The sequence below is a fragment of the Mus pahari genome, chromosome 22, assembly GCF_900095145.1.
Source record: "Mus pahari chromosome 22, PAHARI_EIJ_v1.1, whole genome shotgun sequence".
Classification (NCBI taxonomy): Eukaryota; Metazoa; Chordata; class Mammalia; order Rodentia; family Muridae; genus Mus; species Mus pahari.
Window position 1 is genome coordinate 4,889,043 of NC_034611.1, and position 19,227 is coordinate 4,908,269.

Genomic DNA, 19,227 nt, shown 5'->3' on the forward strand with positions numbered 1-19,227 from the left:
CTAATGAGGGAGAAGGAAGAAAGCCTCAGTAGACACACACACACACATACACTGGTCCTTTCGAGCCTTCTCCTCTGGAGTTGGAAATTGCCTTAACATTTCTTCTTCGGACATTGTGAGAACACAGAAAGCCCATCTTGCAGACAGCTTACCTCCCTGGAAGCATCTCCCCCCCCCCCCCATTATGCACAGGAACAGATTGATGCAGGTTCACGCTGGAAATTACCTTTGCATAATCAAATCCATGCTTCTCCTTGATGCCGTTGCGACAAACAGTGTAATTATAGAAACGAGAATTCTTGATTAATCCGAGCCATTCTCGCCATCCAGGAGGGATGTAGCTGCCATTGTATTCATTGAGGTATTTTCCAAAAAAGGCTGCAATGGGAAAGGAAAGATTATTTTCTTGTGTGAGATGATTAATCATAAACATATGCAGAGGTAAGAAATTAGGTCTTGAGAGGTGACGGAGAAATGGAAATTCATCAGATGAATTTTGCCACCGAGCTTTGCTTGCGCACGGTTTCTCAGGCTCGGTCAGTGTGACATCCACACACTCTGTTTTCCAATAAACGTAAGTAGAACTGAAATACATGGATTTGTAATGATCAGAGTGCTCTTGGGGGTACGCTTCTTAGGGCCAGCCTGGAATAAAAGCAGAATATATTCCTTTGTTCAGTCAACTGGGAAACGGAGAAAGTCAGACTAAGAGATCAAGCACATGATAGCCATGTGAGGGCCGGGGCACTGAAAGCCATTCTTTGTGACAAAATTATATTTTGTTGCTTTTTATTTGAGCAATGAGTCACCACATTGACTCCACAGAGAAGTTCACCTTGCTTTTCACATATCCACAGAGTAAGCATTTTGCTAAGCTTCCAAGTCCCCCCTCACCAAGTTGAGCACCCCAGAGAGGCACTCCACTTCAACTTTGTAGAAACCAAGTCTCTCTCCTGTGGTTTCCATTTTCCTTAACTGGTTTTCAAACCTTTCCTGCTCCTTTCAGAGCTCCCGCCTTCAGGGTAGCCATGCTCACAGTCATGCATGCCCTTCCCTCACGGCTGGACTTTTTGGGTCTCTTTGTACCATTTCTAACCATTACCATGGCGAGCGCCCTTTGCCTTAATCCTTCCCTTATAAATGACACCTTCATGTCTGTTAACAATTCTTGCCATTGCCTTCAGAACTGCCTCCAAGTTTTCGGTGTCTTTGTGTTCATGGAGTGTGAAAAGTGTACCCAGGTTACCAGATGTGCTGTTGCCCACCACATTCACTGCAAGAGCGCCCAGCCCCAGGATGGCAGCGCAACTTAGTCTCATTTTGGAGCCTCCAGCCATCAGGACTCATCTCTAATCATCCCCTGACTTCTTTGGATATTAAATTTCTTGACAGTGCTCTACGATTGATTTTCTAGGCTTCCAATCATTCTGCTCCATGTGCGCTAATCGCCTATGTCTCTCTCTAGAGTGAACTTGATTTTCAGGTCCACACTACCATGCCAATGACTTGGGTATAAGTACTGAAATTTCTTCCTCCTTCCAGTCTCGGTGTTATCAGAGTTACCCCACGTGGACATGACTTTAGAACCATTCTGTTCCTTTAGACAATACCACTGGCCTTCACAGCTGTGTAGGGTGGTGGCTGAAGCTGGAAGGTGGGAAGAGAAGTAACAAAGATTGGTGTGTGTGTGTGTGTGTGTGTGTGTGTGATACGACCTTTGCCTAGGTTAATCACTGCATTAGAAAAAAAATGCGTTCACTGTCTGAAGACAATCCTTTGTTACATCATAGTAACTGTAAAAGATGTGGTGCTTAGAAAAATTGAACCTTATTTAGTATAGTGAATGATGTTGTCATGACATTTTAATGCCTGTGGCACTTTCATTGTAGTGACTGTGTCACAACTGAGAACTGTGTTGCTTTGTGATGCATCTATACTTAAGAATTTGGGTTACTCAAATGGAGTAGAAGCATCCTGAAGAATGGACTCTTGTCTCTTTATATCCCAGGGTCCGGTGTACCTGCAATATGCTGTGGTCCAATAGATATATGCAACATTTCACTCTTCGGTGCCTAATAAAACTCTATAACATCATCATCCATACGAATGAGAGTATTAGCTTGTCTTACCTTAGAAAACTCTCAATTAATTCCTTACTAGAGAGTAAACAAGCTCATACAAGTAAAATAAATCTGTAAAAAGACACAGGATGAGAACATAGGTAATTTTGTGTAAATTAATTTATCACAGAAAAAAATGTAGTACAAAGCCAAGTACAGCACCATGTATCTGTAGTGGAGGTTGACACGAGAGGATAGCTTGAGAATGGGAGTCAAAGAGCAGCCTACAAAACACAGTGAGATACCAGCCCACAATTAATTAAAATTTCCAAAGCAGATTTCTTCTACTTATAGCATGAAATAGATCAGATCTGTCAAAAATTCAGCTCATGTGATTTCCTATACTGTTTATAACTTTATTTTTTAACAACATAATTGAAAGGATCAAGGTAATTTCAGCAAGCATAGCAGACCTGCAGTGTAATTTTGGACAGGAAAGAAAGCTGTATGTCAGGGAATTGGTGTGCATTCTCAGGCAGATTGCGGGCAGAGCGAGAAGTGGCAGTGGCCCTTCAGCTTTGCTTTGGTTTCTTTCCCTTCCACTCAGTACAGCCTCTCCAACATGCGTGATCTTTCTCTTTAACCTTATGATTTGGGGCTCAGTTTTATACTAACGTCTTTCCCGTCATAATTTTTAGCAGACTTCAAGCAGAACACTTGCATTTTTGTGACAGACAAGCCATGGCCTTTCTCACTTCATTCCCCAGGACAGAGCGCAATAGGTGCGGCACTGTGTTTTTCCCTTCTTGGACGTTTAAGCTCTCGTGAACTCACATTTTCCATGAGTAAAGTTAGAAACATCTAGGCTACAACCAGTCCAAAAATATGCCCAAGTTCTGAAAGAGGAAAGTCATGTCATACAAGGGTAAATATAATACTGGATCGATTCATTTCATTTAAACCCGTGCATTCTGGATGTCTCCCAAAATAAGCCTCTTAGTAATTTGTCTTCTTGGAGTTGTTTTTCCTAAGACTTATTGCTGCTTTGTGTTTTTCTCTAGATGGAGATTCATGTGCCACATTATTTCAATTTCCCCTGTTATTCTTTTTTTGTTTGTTTGTTTGTTTTTTGAGACAAGGTTTCTCTGTGTAGCCCTGGCTGTCCTGGAACTCACTCTGTAGACCAGGCTGGCCTCGAACTCAGAAATCTGCCTACCTTTGCCTCTCAAGTGCTGGGATTAAAGGTGTGCACCACCACGCCCGGCTTCCCCTGTTATTGTTAAGTCTACAGTTAAATATTATTCCAAATAGTATGTTCATAATTAGGAAAGCACGAACCAATTATTTTCCCCCACTGGTTTGGTGTCTTGTAAATAATTATGTTGGTTTACAATCTTCTCCCCCACCTCCTTCTTTTTTCAGCCATGGCTCATAGTTAGATCAGTGACTATTGTCACAATGATGATTTTGTTTCCTAATTTTCTGAGATACTTTTTATCTTTCTCATTAGATAGAACTGTAGATTACCCAGATCTCTAACCTCATTTGTGATGCTGAGCTTAAACCTAGGATCTCATGAATGCTAGACAAATACTCGTCCATTGACCTAAATCCCACTGCCTGAGTATTGAATATCATGCTTTTTCTACCCTATGAATTTGGAAGGGTCCTTGCTGCCCTGAAAGAGTTCCTTATGCATGAGTGGATGATCACTCACTATGAATTCTGTCACTACCTATGTGCCTCAGTTTTGGAAAGATGTTGGCTTTAGAATCAGCCTTTGTTTCTAGGAGCTATCTGCTGTTCCTGGAGAAAAATTCCAAGCTAAAGCACGATAGTGGGGCTGCAGAGAATAGCACAAAGTCTTAATTGGGATGCCTTGTGGTTGGTTCTCATGGCTTTATCACCAACCTCCTCTGCAATGGGGCTAATTCTCCAAGCTGAGCCTTGCCCTCCTAAGCATTGGTGACAGCTCTATCCCCAGGAACACCTCTGTCTTATAGGTATACATTTATTGCTGGGAAAAAAAATCTAGTCACTGATGACTAGATATGGTGGCACATGCCTGTAAAGCCAGCATTTAGAGGTGAGGGGTTAGAAGTCACCCTGTGCTGTGGAACAAACAGACAAAAACTCTTGGGTGAATGCTCTCTAGTTTTAGCCAACCCAACACAATACATCTGAAGTAAGTGCCGGAGGGTGCTATGCCACCTACAAGCTGCTTCTCTTGCTGGGGACTCAGTGAACTTTGCAAGGGCCCTTTTTTCCACTTTCGCTTCTACTATTACAAAGTTTAGTCCTTCCTCACAGCCTTTCTATATGAATCCATAGCACGTACTTTGTGAGCCAAGCTTTGCCAAGACACTAGGTAGGTGTTACCATTTGTTTCTGCCTGTCAGGGGACTCACTGGTCTACAGCGTCCTGGGTTCTACGTGTCTGTGAGGCCCTTTGGAACAAGGCAGGAGAGAGTATCATGAACAGAAACATGACCCTGAGGACAGCCAGACACAGCGACACATGCCTATAGTCCCAGCACTCTGCAGGTAGGAGAGGATGATGATCAAAAGTTCCAAGTACTGAGTTCGAGGTGAGTCTAGACTCTAGGAGACATTGTCTTAAACGACAGACAGAAGGCTCCTGGAAAATTGTGCAGCCAGGTACTCTGGGCTCCTTGTCCTTTGACGACAAGTCCTCTTGAGTCCTGGTTTCCTCCTTGGTACCATAGCCTCCCTCCAAGTTTCTTGTAAGAACTAGGTGACATAACTAATGTGCCCACGACAGAGTGGGCAAGCCATAGAAGCCCATTCACTTCTTCCTCACTTTCCTGAGAAAGTTATCCCTGAAACAAGTCAACACACTGTAGGTGCTGCCCTAAGCCCAACCCTGCCTGCCGCTCCGCCCCTGAGCACAAAACCATCCATATGTTCAGGATGTGCAGAGAGTTCCAGTCTTCCCAGCTCCACACTGTACTACAGGGATCCTGGGAAAAGCAAAGGCACTGACGTCACATGCTCTCATGGACAATGCATTTGGTGGTTCCTTAGGTACCGGGTATTAGGGGACTGTTTTAAACCTGCTTCTGAGGTTTAGCCATACACAGTGTCTGAAGCCCCTACTCCAGTTGTATGGTACGGCCAAGCACATTCGGCATCCTGGATGGCACGGATGCTTGGTGGATTTGCAAATTGCTTGAGAATCCTAAGATGAAAGGTGCCGTAAATTTAAACCATTAATGTGAGAGGACATACTAGGAGGAGGCACCCTCTGTAAGCCCCCACTAACTAGAAGCAAACACCCTTGAGATAACAGAGGGGGTTTCCCCGTGAATCGGAATCCTCTGATGCCTACGTGGTGAAGCTCCCATATGTACAACCAACCGTTTCATCCATAAATAACAAGAATCGAGTGCCCATGGGGTTTGCTGTAAAAAGGAAAATGACTTCGTATTTCCTGAGTCTGTTGGGAGAGATTAAAAAAAAGAGATTCAAGAGAATATTTTTCTGAAATCCTTTAGTTTAAAGCTTTGAGAACAAGGAGGACCGAAAATTTTTTCCAATAAGCCCTTTCGATGACATCGTCAATTGTTATGATTGATTCTCAGTGGGTCTTGAGGTAGAGATCCCAACCCTACCTTTGACTAGGCAAACCCTTCATGTGCATCCATGAAGAAATGCTAAGTAAACTGGAAGCAGTACCCAGTGCTGGAGAATAAGGGCTTTAGGGTAATGTTCCCAGGAAGCCATTCTTCCTCATTCCTGCCTCAGAATCCCTCTCAAAAGAGTCCAGTTTTCAAAATCCCAGCTAACCTTAACCCTCATTTGGCTGTGTGCAGGTTCAGGGTTCAGAGACAGCTCGTCTCCTGGAAGGAACGGTGAATGCTTAGTCCTGAAACTTCAGACGAAGCAATGGTTCAAGCCGCTTAACTACGCATGAGTAAATGAACACATCAGGAGGGTCCACAGAGACTGGCATACTCATCCATCCATTCGGGAAGTCATTAGGCTCATCTACTGGAGCTGGGGCTCTTGCATAGACGCTGAGCGAACAGACCTTGGCGATTTCCCCTGAAAAGCCAGCAGGGGTTACCTGCATCTAAGAAAATCCCCAGGTTTTCCCATGAACCCCTGAGATTTGCAAAGGGAACGCAACCTCATTCATGGCATGTCACCTTGAAATATTCCACCTGCTGGGAGCCCTCATGGGAATATTTTCATACGGCACCCACCGAGAATCCTGGATTTTCTTTTCTTTTCAAAATATTTATTCATTTTATGTATGTGAGTACACTATCACTCACTGTCTTCAGACACACCAGAAGAGGGCATCAGATCCCATTACAGATGGTTATGCGGTTGCTGGGATTTGAACTCAGGACCTCTGGAGGAGCAGCCAGTGCTCTTGACCACTGAGTGGTCTCTCCAGCCTAAGTTCTGGGTTTTCTATAAGGGATGTCACATTGGTATATTTTTCTGAGTGAAAACACTTTTTGCTCCGGTGTTAATATGACTTATCTTCTTTAAAATTTGAATGTTTTAGACCTAAGGAGGTTGCTAAGTGTCTTTCCCAGGAGTAGCTGTCACCTTCTGAGAAGGTTACTAGGGAGTGAGGCCAGCCTTGTGTTCCCAGGGCACTTAACTTTTTTTTTTTCCAATCCTTGTCATTAATGATTGAGAATAAAATCTGGAAGCTGCCAGCATGTTCTTGTACTTTCGACCCACTGAATGTGTGCTCCTTAAACCTTTTACTTCAGTAAGTTACCCTGCCTTGTGGATTCTGTTATAGCAACAGAACATGGACCAAGGCAGAGACAAGAGAAACTAGACTCTTCATTGTTGAGTCTCCTGGAACTTCTCATATATAATGATACCCAGTGCAGTTTCCCTCATCTGAGACTGTGGGGGCAGGAGGAAGGAATGTCATGCTTTACCTGTTCTGTAGCCTGTGTTGTTGAGATACACAGCAAAGGTCCGAGGCTCATGCATTGCCTGCCATGAGGGAGAAGAGCAGTTCTCATTGTTGGTGTAGACATTGTGATTATGCACGTACTTCCCGGTGAGCATGGATGAGCGTGATGGACAGCACATGGGCGTGGTCACAAAGGCGTTGGTGAAGGTGGCCCCACCATGTTCCATGATCTTTCTTGTCTTGTTCATGACTTGCAGGGAACCTGAAAGGCACAGGTCTGACACTGGTTAGCAAAACATACCCTGTGGGGACGCACTTCCATAAGTCAGTTAGATAGCTCTGTTCCCTCATTTATTAGTTCCCTTCCCTGTGTGAAGGAGTCTATAGTTCTATCAGTTCTCATTTCTAGAACAAAACAAGCCATTTGGGATCCAAACATCTCAGACATTCTGTAGAATAAATAGTAAGCACATTTCAATCTCTTTCCTCTTTAACCACAAAGGAAAAAGCATGCAGGCTAATCATGTAATTAAAGCCAGACTTTCTGATATGAGGGAGATTCCATGTCTGGAGCTTTTGAAGATCCTGAAAGAACAATAGCTTGGTACAGAATAGCAAAACCCTGCTAAGCACAGGGAAAGCCTAAGGATGCCGGAGTTTAGCAGATACAACATTTAAATCTTTTTTTTTTTTTTTTAAAGATTTATTTATTTATTTATTATATGTAAGTACACTGTAGCTGTCTTCAGACACTCCAGAAGAGGGCCTCAGGTCTTGTTACGGGTGGTTGTGAGCCACCATGTGGTTGCTGGGATTTGAACTCTGGACCTTCGGAAGAGCAGTTGGGTGCTCTTACCCACTGAGCCATCTCACCAGCCCACAACATTTAAATCTTAATCCTAATGCAGAAAAAAAAAGGAGGGAGGGGGGGAAAGAGGTATCTTCGAGGTAACCTGCTATCTTCTAGTAAGCTAAGCAATATCTGCCTGTGTTTCTCTCTGGATAAGACTATTGTGTTATGCCTTGGACAGTTTAGATACCACTTTTAAGGTTATGTTGTCTTCTTGCTCAAAAGTATGTTCATGAATGCAAAATAGTTCTAACTTTAAGGGTGAGGTGAGATGGTAAGATGAGATTTCTAAGGAAGGAAAACAGTCTGCTCCACTCCTCTGACTGCCGCTGAAACACGTCCACCTCCCCACCCCCCTGCCCCACAGAAAGGCACAGGCCAAATGCCATAGTCTTTTCAGGACCTGTCAAGAAATGTACTGCAGAGTGCTGCAGCCAAGCCCATTGCATTTGAATCCCAGCGCCTCAGATTTCTAACAGGTGACACTCCTTCCAGAGAAAGGAGGAAAGTCTTTGGTTTCCAAGGAAAATGGAACCCACTCCAGAGTGCTTTCTACTCACGCGGCGCACAGGACAGTAGTGTGGGGATCACGCGGCGCACAGGACAGTAGTGTGAGGAGCTTCTATTCACGTCTCATTAGAACTTAACTGTGGTTTTGTGCAGAGTGCATGTGACTGTTCCTCCTTTCTGTGTTCTCCTGGAGATCAGGCACCTTGCATAGTCAGTACATGACATAGAGTGCACACCCACTTTGGACTGATGCCTCAGTTCTCTCCGATAATATTCCTGAGCATATGCTTGACAGGAAGTCTGAGGTGATGATGTGACATGAAAAGAGGAAGGAACTGTCAGGTGGGCTGGAGCAGTGCATGGTTGGGGACACAGGGAGGACTGCATGGCTGAGGCTCCGGTGATGGGAAGAGCAGTAGAATTCTGTGAATGCCATGGTTGGGAACATGGAGAATTTTCTTGATGGAGTGTGAGCGGAGAAGCAATGAGAGCAGCTCAGATGCTAGGCAGACATCTTGGGGTCTGATCGGAGCCACACAAGAAAGGCAGAGTTACAGGCGAGGTCTTAGTTACAGGCGAGGAACGTGATGAGCGAAGCTTTGAGAGGTGTTGCTGCAGCAGCAATGGTGTGTGTGCGTTAAAGACCACAACCAAAGGGCTGCTGATGACGTCCTGCCCTGCTCTGCCCGGCTTAGGACTCAGGGTCCCAGAAATAGAGTCAAGGGAGGCTGTAACTCATGGCGGAGGGTGGAGTTGACTAATGGCTCAGACTTCCAGCACTAAGAAGGAGTCTGGAAAGGGACTGCATTCACTGATGATGCAGAAGTAACTGAAACGAATGTGCCTCACAAAAGATCAAAGAGAAACCCGTGGCAGAAGGGCTGCCTTTTACGTTTGTGTTGGGCGATCATAGACGGGAAACGTCTATGAACATGAATTTATGAATAGAGATGAGAAAGTTGAAAGACTTGCAAAGATGTTCCCCAGCCTCCTTTTCTCTTCTGTTTAGGGGTATGTGGTACTCAATTCTCAGGTAAGAAAAGCAGCAAACGTTGCCTAATAGTCTATTTCAAAGAACCAGCTCTCAAAGTTTCCTTTAGAAGCTTTTGTTAAACTTAAAAAAAAAAAAGAAAGAAAAGAAAAAAAAAAGAAGAGAAGAGAAGAGAAGAGAAGAGAAGAGAAAAGAAAAGAAAAGAAAAGAAAAGAAAAGAAAAGAAAAGAAAAGAAAAGAAAAGAAAAGACCGCAGCTGGAGGCCATCACCTGAGGTCCTGCATCTCTAGTGGACACCTCCCACTTACAGACACATTTGGACTTCACATGTGGGGCTGGGATGGGAATCAGACTGAAAGTCATAATAACATAAAAACTGAGGTTAAATTTTTGCTAGCCTAGTTCATAGTTAGAGGAGCCGCTCATCTCCACTGTCTGGTTGTTAATTATCTGAGCTGTGTTGTCACCCTAATTCCTCTAGCAATTAGCTGGCATATCTGGGCTGGGGACGAGATCTCACTTCTAACACTTCCCGTAGGCGGAAGCTACTTGATGCTGGCCCACACTTGGACAGATTTTTGAGGTTATGTGTTCAAGCCTGGACACAGAATCGAAGACACCAGGAACTGGGAGAGACCTGGGTGAACATCCTCCTTACGGTGATTGGTCTAAGAGGCTTAGACCACTTCAGTTCCAAGGCTCTAAGATGGACTGAAAACAGGATGGAACCTCCGCAGCTTTCCTCTAGGTACTTCATGCCTCTTTGATCCTAACAGCAACCATTTGTGCTGTGGCTGCCAGTGATGGTCCCGATACTGCTGAGCTGTAGAGGGTTAGGCCACATACCTCGAGCCACACAGTCTCAAGCACTCAGCCCCAATTTCCAGGTGGCCTGAGTATTGGCTATGGCATGGATTCTTTCAAGACCCTGAAGCATGAAAAAAAGTCCTACCTGCATTCTCATCTTCTGCTTCAACTGGCCTTGGGGAGGAGGCAGCAGACCCCAAAGCCTGTATCCTACCTCTCCAGAGCCATTAGTACCGTGGTAGCAGAGGTTTGGGAAAGGGGAACCTTGTAGATTTGGCCTCCATAGCTAACAGTCATGTGCACAACATGTGCCTCTAATAGGGTGGATTCTGGGAATACATAGATAACAAAACAGGGATTTAAGCTGCTTCTCTCAACTGGCACGATCCTGGAGGGAAGCACCAAGCATTTTCCTCTTGCTTTTAGCTGTGCATAGATTAAAAATTGTCAATCACACAGCCTTACATTGCTATCTGCCCCTGCTGATTGCCCCAGTCTTTGGCAAATTTTCCCAAAGCCTATCATGGCCTGTAACATAGCTAGGAGTGACCGCTGTTAATCTCAGTGCTCCGGAGGCAGAGGTGTGGGGGCTGTGAGTTCAAGGGCCGTTTGGCTTCCACAACAAGACTCTTACCTCAAAAAAACAGACAACCAACATCCAGATGTTGCCACAGATCGGCTTGAGCAATCCAACAACATCCAGATGTTGCCACAGATCGGCCTGAGCAACTCACTTAACCTCACTGGATTTGTCTTTCTCTTCTGTAAAAAGGAGCGCTCCTCACTCATTCCCCGGGCTGTCAAGAAGCAAATGTTTTGCTGCTATGATGGGCTCCCTTGATGCAGGAAAGTTGTTGCTATGGCCGCACAGTTGGCACTCCATATCTGTGGGCTCCCCATTGGGGCTTTCAAACCAATTGCAGATTGAAAGCACTCAAAGGTATTAAAAGGTTCCAAAAAATTCAGTAGACAAAAAAAAAAAAAAAAAAAAAATTGTGTGCTGAACACATGAAGACACTTTATTCCCCGTCATCATTCCCCAAACTATATGCAGCATAACAAGTATTAACAAAATGTTTGCATGGTATTGGGGATTATGAGTAATCTAAAGTAAATAGCAGGATATGTATCCCATTTTATATGTGTGATTTGAGTACCCAATATGTTTGGTATTTGTTGGAGTCCTATCTGAGTTACTTTTCTGTTGCTGAGATACAACATCACGGCTAAGGCACTCAGAAGGAAGGGCTTGTTTCATCTTATGCTTCCAGAGGGGTGAGAGTCTAGCATGGTGGGGAAGCCGCAGGCATGGAGCTGGAACACAGTGTGGATGGCTCATGTCCAGTGTCCTGCAGATAGCAGTGTCCCTCTGCTCACTTCAATGCTTGCCGATGTTATAGCTTTTTTGATTAGACAAGGTTGGTACTAAATATATAGTCTCTCTAGTGTAGCATGGTTTCTCACGTTAGCCATCATCACCTCCATGACAAAGAATGGGATACTCAAAAATAACCATTCCCATATTAAACATGAATGTGTTGGTATAGTGAATATTGGAATCTAAAAACACAAGAAAAGTTACAAAGAGAATATTTTTCTATCAAAACTATTCAGTGGGGTGGGAAGTGGGGGTGGGGATGGAGAATTGGGGTAGGGGAAATCCAAGATATTTTCAGCTAAAACCTAAAGGGAGAAACAAGTGGGGAAGGAGGGAAACAAGAAAGGTAATACATCTGTCTGGAATGTTTCCAGGTCACTAAAGCCCCCTCCTCTCTTCCCCCACCAAAGAGCCAAGGCCCTTAGACACTGAGAGCTGTGGGCATGAGAGGTATGCCTGCATGTCGGCATGCCTGCAGGTCGGCATGCCTGCAGGCCTGCACAGTCGCAGTTCACATGTGGAGCAGCAGAGGTGGGAAGCTCACCTGGCCTCTGTCTTTTCAGATTTCACACTCACTGGACATGTGGGTTTATAGAACTCTCTACTGACTGCACAGTACAGGCACTGGGGGATACTGAGAGCGGCCAGCTCTCAAGAGAGTGAGCGGAGCTAGCTGTCCAGGGAGCCAAACCACACCTAAGGGGTTGGCTGAAGGGCCTCTTGGGAGCTAGCCTGTGACTATCTCAGAGGAGTGCAGTTCTCACTCTTCAGAACTAAAAAAGAGAAGAGAAAAAAAAAATAGAAGAAAAGGAAAGGAAAATATTTTAAAGTCTTGGTCTTGAATAAAGTCAGTACTTGACCCTTGACTATGTAGCCTCAAGTTCACAGAGATCCACTTTCCCTGTGCCTCCTGAATTAAATTCATGTGGCACCATTCCTGGCTTAGCTATTTTTTTTAAATGTAATAGACAAATAACACATACCTACAGACTAACCCCACAGCTCTCTGGTTTAAATAGGCAAAGCATCTCCACATATTTATGGCTTAATTCCATTTGTGATCTGAGGGAGAGTAGAACCTGGTAGGGCAGGGTTAGCTCAAATCCTGAGAACGTGAGCAATGCCAGGCTGAGATGTCTGTGGACTCACAGCCGTTGTTTTCTTCTCAAAGTGGGACCAAGGGACTATTTGGGAGAGGGTGAGCATCTAGCCTCCGTCTTCCTATTCCAAGTCGAGGAAAGTGAAGAATTTCTCAGGTGTTTCAAATGTCTTTCTTTTGATGTGTAAAATATTTAAAAGTTCAGGCAAGAACAGAATGAGTCACACATCTAGTTTTATTAAATCTAACAAAGCTGAGGTTCCCCCCCCGCTCCCCCCCATACTGGTACACTTGTGCATTTCAGTCACAATAAAACACAGATGCCATGAATGACTAGTCTCCCCAGAAGTAGCCATTGTCCTGAACTTTGCACTGATGGTTTCTGTGCATGCGCATGAGTCCTGTGGGTGAAGGCATGATGCTGAGGGGGTGTGTCTGGGGCGGCAGTGAGAGGACTAGAGAGAGGACTGAGGCGGAGCATGCTGAAAGCGCTGCAAGCAGCAGTCAGATAACACAGCATCTGCTGTTTTTATAAATGTCTTTTAGTCCTTATCGCAACTGCAGGACATACCCCGTTAAAAGTACAATCAGGGGTTTCTTAAATTCTGGAGGAAGCCCAGTCAGGGGGTGCTGAATTGAGCCATGAGCATGCTCCCTACAGGTCGTCTCTTCCTGGGGTACTGATTGCTGTCTATCCTGACTTTGTGGGTGGGATGACACGATTTATTCACAGCAGTGTAGACCAGTGCTCTCTGGAACCACATGTAAGGTTCTAGCACTTTCTGTAATGAGTTCCTCATGTGTCTCCTTCCCTTTACAAAGGACTAGTTTATTTATTTGCCCTCTCAGTTGAGGACAGAGTGGATGAACGCTTCTCCTTCCTTGCTTTGCTCTTAAAATGTAATTAGAGCCCTGCTCAGTCTTTGTCTTTCCAGACAGGCTCAGGATGGTCCCAGTCTTTCCAAATAAGACAAATAGTCTATTGAAAATGTCATAATTTTTAAAGCATTTTTTTCTAAGTGTGTAGCAGCTTTTCTGGAGGCTCAGCAGTCAACTGCGTTAGCCTTCCAGGAAAAAAAAATTATCAAAGCCATGGTGTAGTAGACTACATGTAACAGTAAAAACCGAAATAAAGCCCAGCGCATCACTATCACAGTGAGCTAACCTCTTGAAAAATGGATAAGCAACAAACACAACAGCCAATAGACAGAGAAATGACCTGTGTAGGTAAGAACCTGGACGAATTTTCACACTTGTGCACAGCTGTAAGGGATGTAAAAACAGTGTGGTTGCTATGAAAAACACTGGTATTTCCAACCATACTTAAGATGAAATTAAAATATGATATAACTATATATTAAAGATAACATAAAATGTTAAAAATTAAAAAACCCAGCCACTGATCTTACTTCCGGGTATAATATTTTCTTTTGCAAAAGAATTGAAAAGAAACTCTTGAAGATCCTTGCACTCACATGGTCATAGCAGTATTATTCACTTGCACTAAAAGAAGGAAACAACTCAAATTCCCAACAGTACGCATAGAGGATTTAAAAATGTGTGATTTATGTAGGATACTAGAATGGAATATAACACATCCTTGAAAAAGAAGTTCTCACACACTCTACGGCAGGGCTGGGCTAAGAGAATATACTATACTGAGTAAGTTTAAAATTTCAGCTTCGAGGGCAAGGAAGAAGTCAGAGAAGGTAGCTGTTCAATAGTAGGAAGTTTCAGTTTAGGTCATGAAAAGTGTTCTGGCCAGGCAGTGGTGGCGCACGCCGTTAATCCCAGCACTCGGGAGGCAGAGGCAGGCAGATTTCTGAGTTTGAGGCCAGCCTGCTCTACAGAGTGAGTCCCAGGACAGCCTGAGCTATACAGAGAAACCCTGTTTCAACAACTCCCCACCCCACCCCACCCCAAAAAAGAAAAAAAAAGTGTCCTGGGGATTGGTTGCACAGCAATGTGCCAAAACAAACAGACCAAACTTGTTAAAAATGGTCTCAGGAGCAAAATCAAAGAACAATCAATGCCGCTATTGGGAGGCTGTGGAGAAACTGTGTATGTGTGTGTGTTACACAGGGGAAACTGTGTGTGTGTCACCCAGGATCAAACCCTAACCACCACCACCACCATGGCTGAGAAGGTCTCCTCTGTGCTGGCCCATGCCTGACTGAGCCTCCTCATCACCAGGTGGCCCAGCTGGAGAAGGAGGACTGGCCCATCTCCTACTTCTATGTCGGTCTCCCAGAACCCAGAGAGTTCTAGTCATCGACAGGTTGATTTTCGGACGGTCTTAGTGATTGCTCGATGATGTCTCAACAGATGGGAGAGACTGGCTCAGGCTGCAGCTGTGATGATCTGGACCAAAGACAGGTCCTGGGTCATCATCTACGAACCTGAGACTTCTCCAATCCTCTCTTTTTGCCGTGTGCAAACTCAGGGTAGTGAGATCAATTTCTGAGGATTACTTGGGAAATCCAGCGGGCTAATGTTCAGCATGTTATCTGGCTAGAGAACTGCAGAAAGGAGTTTAAGATAGGTGGGAAGGCACAGGCTTGGCAGAGAGGGTTTACCGCTATTATCTTTGATTACGCGAGAGAAGACAGCACTTAGCAATTACCCTGTAAATATTTACTAAATGAATATGGTGTAGGATAAGGCAAAAAACTTGAATTCTATTAAAAAGTAAGCATAACCAGTAATTGCTTAATTTATTTTAAAGCCAGCACCATAGTGTTGAAGAAGGACATGATGGGATGCTTACATCCCTTTCTGGGAATTGGGTTAGCTATTTCAGAACCGATGTGTATCTAGCCCAAGTGTACTGAACACTGGCTGTTGTCTAAAATGGCGACTATAGAATACAGAGACCATCCCTGACCTCTGGGGGTGTGTGGAAGGGGCAGGTTTGGAGAGGTGTGGTGGGCTGAGCCATAATGGAGGCGTGGAGCACCTGAAGTGCTCGTGAACAGCTGCTGTTTCTCCAGGGAGATACAAGCGGAGAGATAGAGATGCTAAAACTCACATGGGATGTGAGAAGTTAGTGGGAGCCAGCACATAACTTCCAAAAGCAAAAGCTGCTTCTTTGTGCAGTGTAAGGTTTTAGGGAATGGCAGAACCCTTGAGATCCACTGGGGCCGGGAGACCTCAGCTAACTTGCCTCCAGGGTTCATGCTACAGGAGAAAGAATGGCGGGCACTCAAGGGTTTTAACGCAGGGTGACCTGATACAATCGTTCAAAGGTAGCTCTAGCCATGCACTGGAGAATGGGCATGAAGGGACCAAGATGCTGCAGAAACAAGGTGGGTCTAGAGATGTCAGCTCTGCCAGGATGTGATAGGCGTTAGGGAAGGTGAAGTCAGATTTGAGTCCTACATTTTCTTTTCCTGGTTGTGAATGAGTAGGTTTTGAATATGAATGAACAGCCAGGAGTATTCATCATAAAGCCATATGTGCATGGCCTTTCATTTTGACAAAGACCCTGAAAGTCAATATACTTTTTATTTTTTAAATATGAAATGAGAGAGCAGACTCAACAATGGTCCCCCCCAGGGGCCTTTAGTACATTAGCTCCCAGCTAAACCCCAAGAATCAACTTTGCCATTATTTCATGGTCTGATCCTCCAGCTCAAGCCTTGGGATCTCCCAGCAAAATCCTCCCTATAGTCAAATTGAACAGCACAGGTAGGCTCATTTGATCAATGACCTGGAGCAAAGAATGGGGGCACAGCAGTGGAGTTGGGGAGTGGTGGTGACAGCCTGCAGGATGAACTACTCAGGAAGATCTTGGCTATGGGCTTACAAATAAGGGCCCAGTTAAAGAGCATGATGTTAGAGGTAAGCTGAAACCACTAAATCTTGACACACTTCATTTGAGTACTCCTGAATAAACTCAGGAGATACTGTTCCAAAAGTGCAAAACCAGGCATGGCGAGTTACTTCAAGGATATGTGGAACACTGCTACATTTCAACTACATATATTAGGTCTGTGCATGGTGGTGCACACCTTTAATCCCAGCATTCAGAAGGCAGGGGTGGACAGATCTGAGTTTGAGGCCAACTTGATTTACATAGAAAGTCCCATGACAGCCAGGGCTATACCTTGAGATTCTGTTTCAAATGAATGAATGAATGAATGAATGAATGAATGAATGAAAATTTGAGCCTAGTCATCTACAGTTGTACAGTTACTGCAACAAGCTGTGAATGGGTAAATCACTCTCTAAGTAACCATTGAAAACTCCTTGACTTAATCTTTTATATACATTCAGAGAAAGTCACACTCTCATGAACTTTGACACACTTAACTCATGTAGCTCTCAAACGTAAATTACACAGTTAGTTAAGATCACCTTAAACTGCTGATCTCTCATCTCTACTTTCCAAGTTATGAGACTACAGGAGTGAGCCACCATTCCCTTGGTCCAGAGTTGATAACGTACAGGATTAAGCCCAGGACCTCTGTGGATTCCCAGGCTTATCTTAGGTTTCCCATCTTCTTCTCCTGTTTGAAAGTGTTCTTTAATACTGTAACAGGATGGATATAATACCAGAGAGGTAATAGGGAAACAAATCAAATAGTTTATGAGCTGTACGAGGTCAGTGTGTGAACCAGATGGTTGTCAGCAGCAGCTAGCAAAGCACCGGTCCTCTAAGGGACCACTGATACCGCGGGTACAGGCGAGGCTCTGGAAAGCATTCGAATCAAAAGAGACGGGCAAATCAAAAAGTCAGGTTCTCACCCAGCTCCACATCCTGGTCGTCGGTGAGCACGAGGATAATATTGGGTCTGATGTTTTTTCGTTCCTGCTGTATCCTTCCTCGGAACCTCTGGGACCGCACAGTGGAACTCAGGCTTCCCAGCAGCTGTGTGCCCAACACGGCCAGCAGCAGAGCCCAGCAGGAATACTTCATTGTGCTTGGTTGCAAAGACTTCCAAACTCCTTGGTCCACTGAGTTCTGGGAGCTGGGGTGTAGGGGATGGGAGGAAGTGTCAAGAGAAAACGGGAAAAGGGTGAGAATTAAATCAAAACCCAAACACGGGTGTAGCGAAAGGGCTCGGCAAATAAGCCAGAGCTGGCAGGCAGGCTGGCAGGACTGGCTGTGTGTGGGTCACAGGTAGCAGACCCTCACTACCATCAGCGAGATTTTAAATACTTGATTATTTTGCAAAATCACTTTTATCCTTTATTCTCCATCCAACTTTCCCGTTTCCAGCTATTGCCAAAGTGTAATTTGCAGCACCGAGCTCAGATGTAAAAGCTTTCTGACAAGGGCTAATACCTTGAATTAGGTATCCTGGGTGAATAATCAATTTCTAGACTCAGAGGTTTTCAGAACATCTGCAGATGGAGTCCTAGAAAGGAGAGAGGAGAAAATACAAAGGCAGTGTCAGTTAAGGGATTCAAAACAGGCTTTTGATCTAAAGTAATGTCTTGGAACGTGGATTTTTCCCCCCTCTTCTGCAAAAGGCAGTGGGTAACACACAGAACTGCTGATCAGTGATTCAGATAGCATCTCCATTTCCCAAGCAGCTGTACAAACAGTGGCCTGGGCATCTTTAAAAAGATTGGGGAATGAGACTAATGGATGAGGGGACACGGCCACTGGGAAGGCTCAGAGTGGCTGGTGCGGGCATGCTAGGGGAGCCTTGATCGTCGGCATCCCTCAGTGACTGTCTGCCAAGAAGAATAAAACGCAAAGCTGTCTTTCATCATCTGCATCGTGTCACTCACTAGCCAGGAGAGTCATCTCTGCTGACAAAGACTTCCTAACAAGTAAGAGACAGAGAGAGCCACCTTCTCCAAGCCCCGGAGAGGCTGGCTCCTAACTGTGCCCCTCAATCACCAGAGCAGGAGACATCTTGACAGCCCGGTTGTTCCTGTTCAGTCCTTGGCTCTCCGGTGGCACCTTGGATGGCAGCGTCCCCTCCTGCTGTCAGGACAGGGTTCAGAGCAGCTAGCACAGCGTTGGTTTTGCTGCTATGGATCTAACTAAGCTGCAGAACGAGATGCCTGCTTGGCTCTGAGGCTGGAGGCAAGTGGCCGCCCGGCCACAGTAGAGATAAATAAATGAAATCCAGAGGGGAGCATAGCAGAAATCTTTGTAAAGCTGCACGGGAGGAGACGTCTGAAAGGGTTGGGAAAATGCTCCTCCACTTCGGAACACTAATCTGCAGAAAGCTCATCTGTCAGACTTCTGAAAAGACAGCGAGGGGCTCTTTATTTCCCTCTCCTCTGTTATGCCACAAAAGCTTCTCATGAAACTAATTAGATAGCAGCAGCCCACTTCATCGGCCTCTCCACGCCACACCTGAGGGTCTGTATTTTGATGTGCAACAATAAGCTGGCATAGGATAAATGGGCAGGAGTGCTTAGGCGCAGGCATCACAGAGCAGGGGAAGCTGTCCTCATGCATGCCCATGCTCCGAAGTTTGGAGATGGGCAAGAGGCAGCCAAAGAAGAAAGAATGTGTGCATCCTATCACCCACGTTGCTTGTTTTGTGCAAACATGCACACTTGTGCCCCTATTATTTTAAAAAAAACTGTTTTGTATACAGTTTCAATGTCTCTCATTCTGCAGCCTATAATTTCTCTCTCTCTCTCTCTCTCTCTCTCTCTCT

The 19,227-nt window shown here is 44.9% G+C and overlaps 1 protein-coding gene across 4 annotated transcripts in view; it reads right to left on the reverse strand.

Annotated features, from left to right (window-relative positions):
• Sulf1 (sulfatase 1) overlaps nt 1–19,227 on the reverse strand; it is a 163,119-nt gene that overhangs the window by 53,040 nt on the left and 90,852 nt on the right. For all 4 annotated transcript variants that reach the window (XM_021221956.1, XM_021221957.1, XM_021221955.2 and 1 more), the window contains 4 exons: nt 17,889–17,961; nt 17,348–17,571; nt 6,989–7,228; nt 227–378 (listed from right to left, as the gene is read on the reverse strand). In XM_021221956.1, the coding sequence (XP_021077615.1) occupies nt 227–378; nt 6,989–7,228; nt 17,348–17,519 (564 nt within the window). In that variant the 5' untranslated portion in view covers nt 17,520–17,571; nt 17,889–17,961. The remainder of the gene's footprint in view (nt 1–226; nt 379–6,988; nt 7,229–17,347; nt 17,572–17,888; nt 17,962–19,227) is intronic.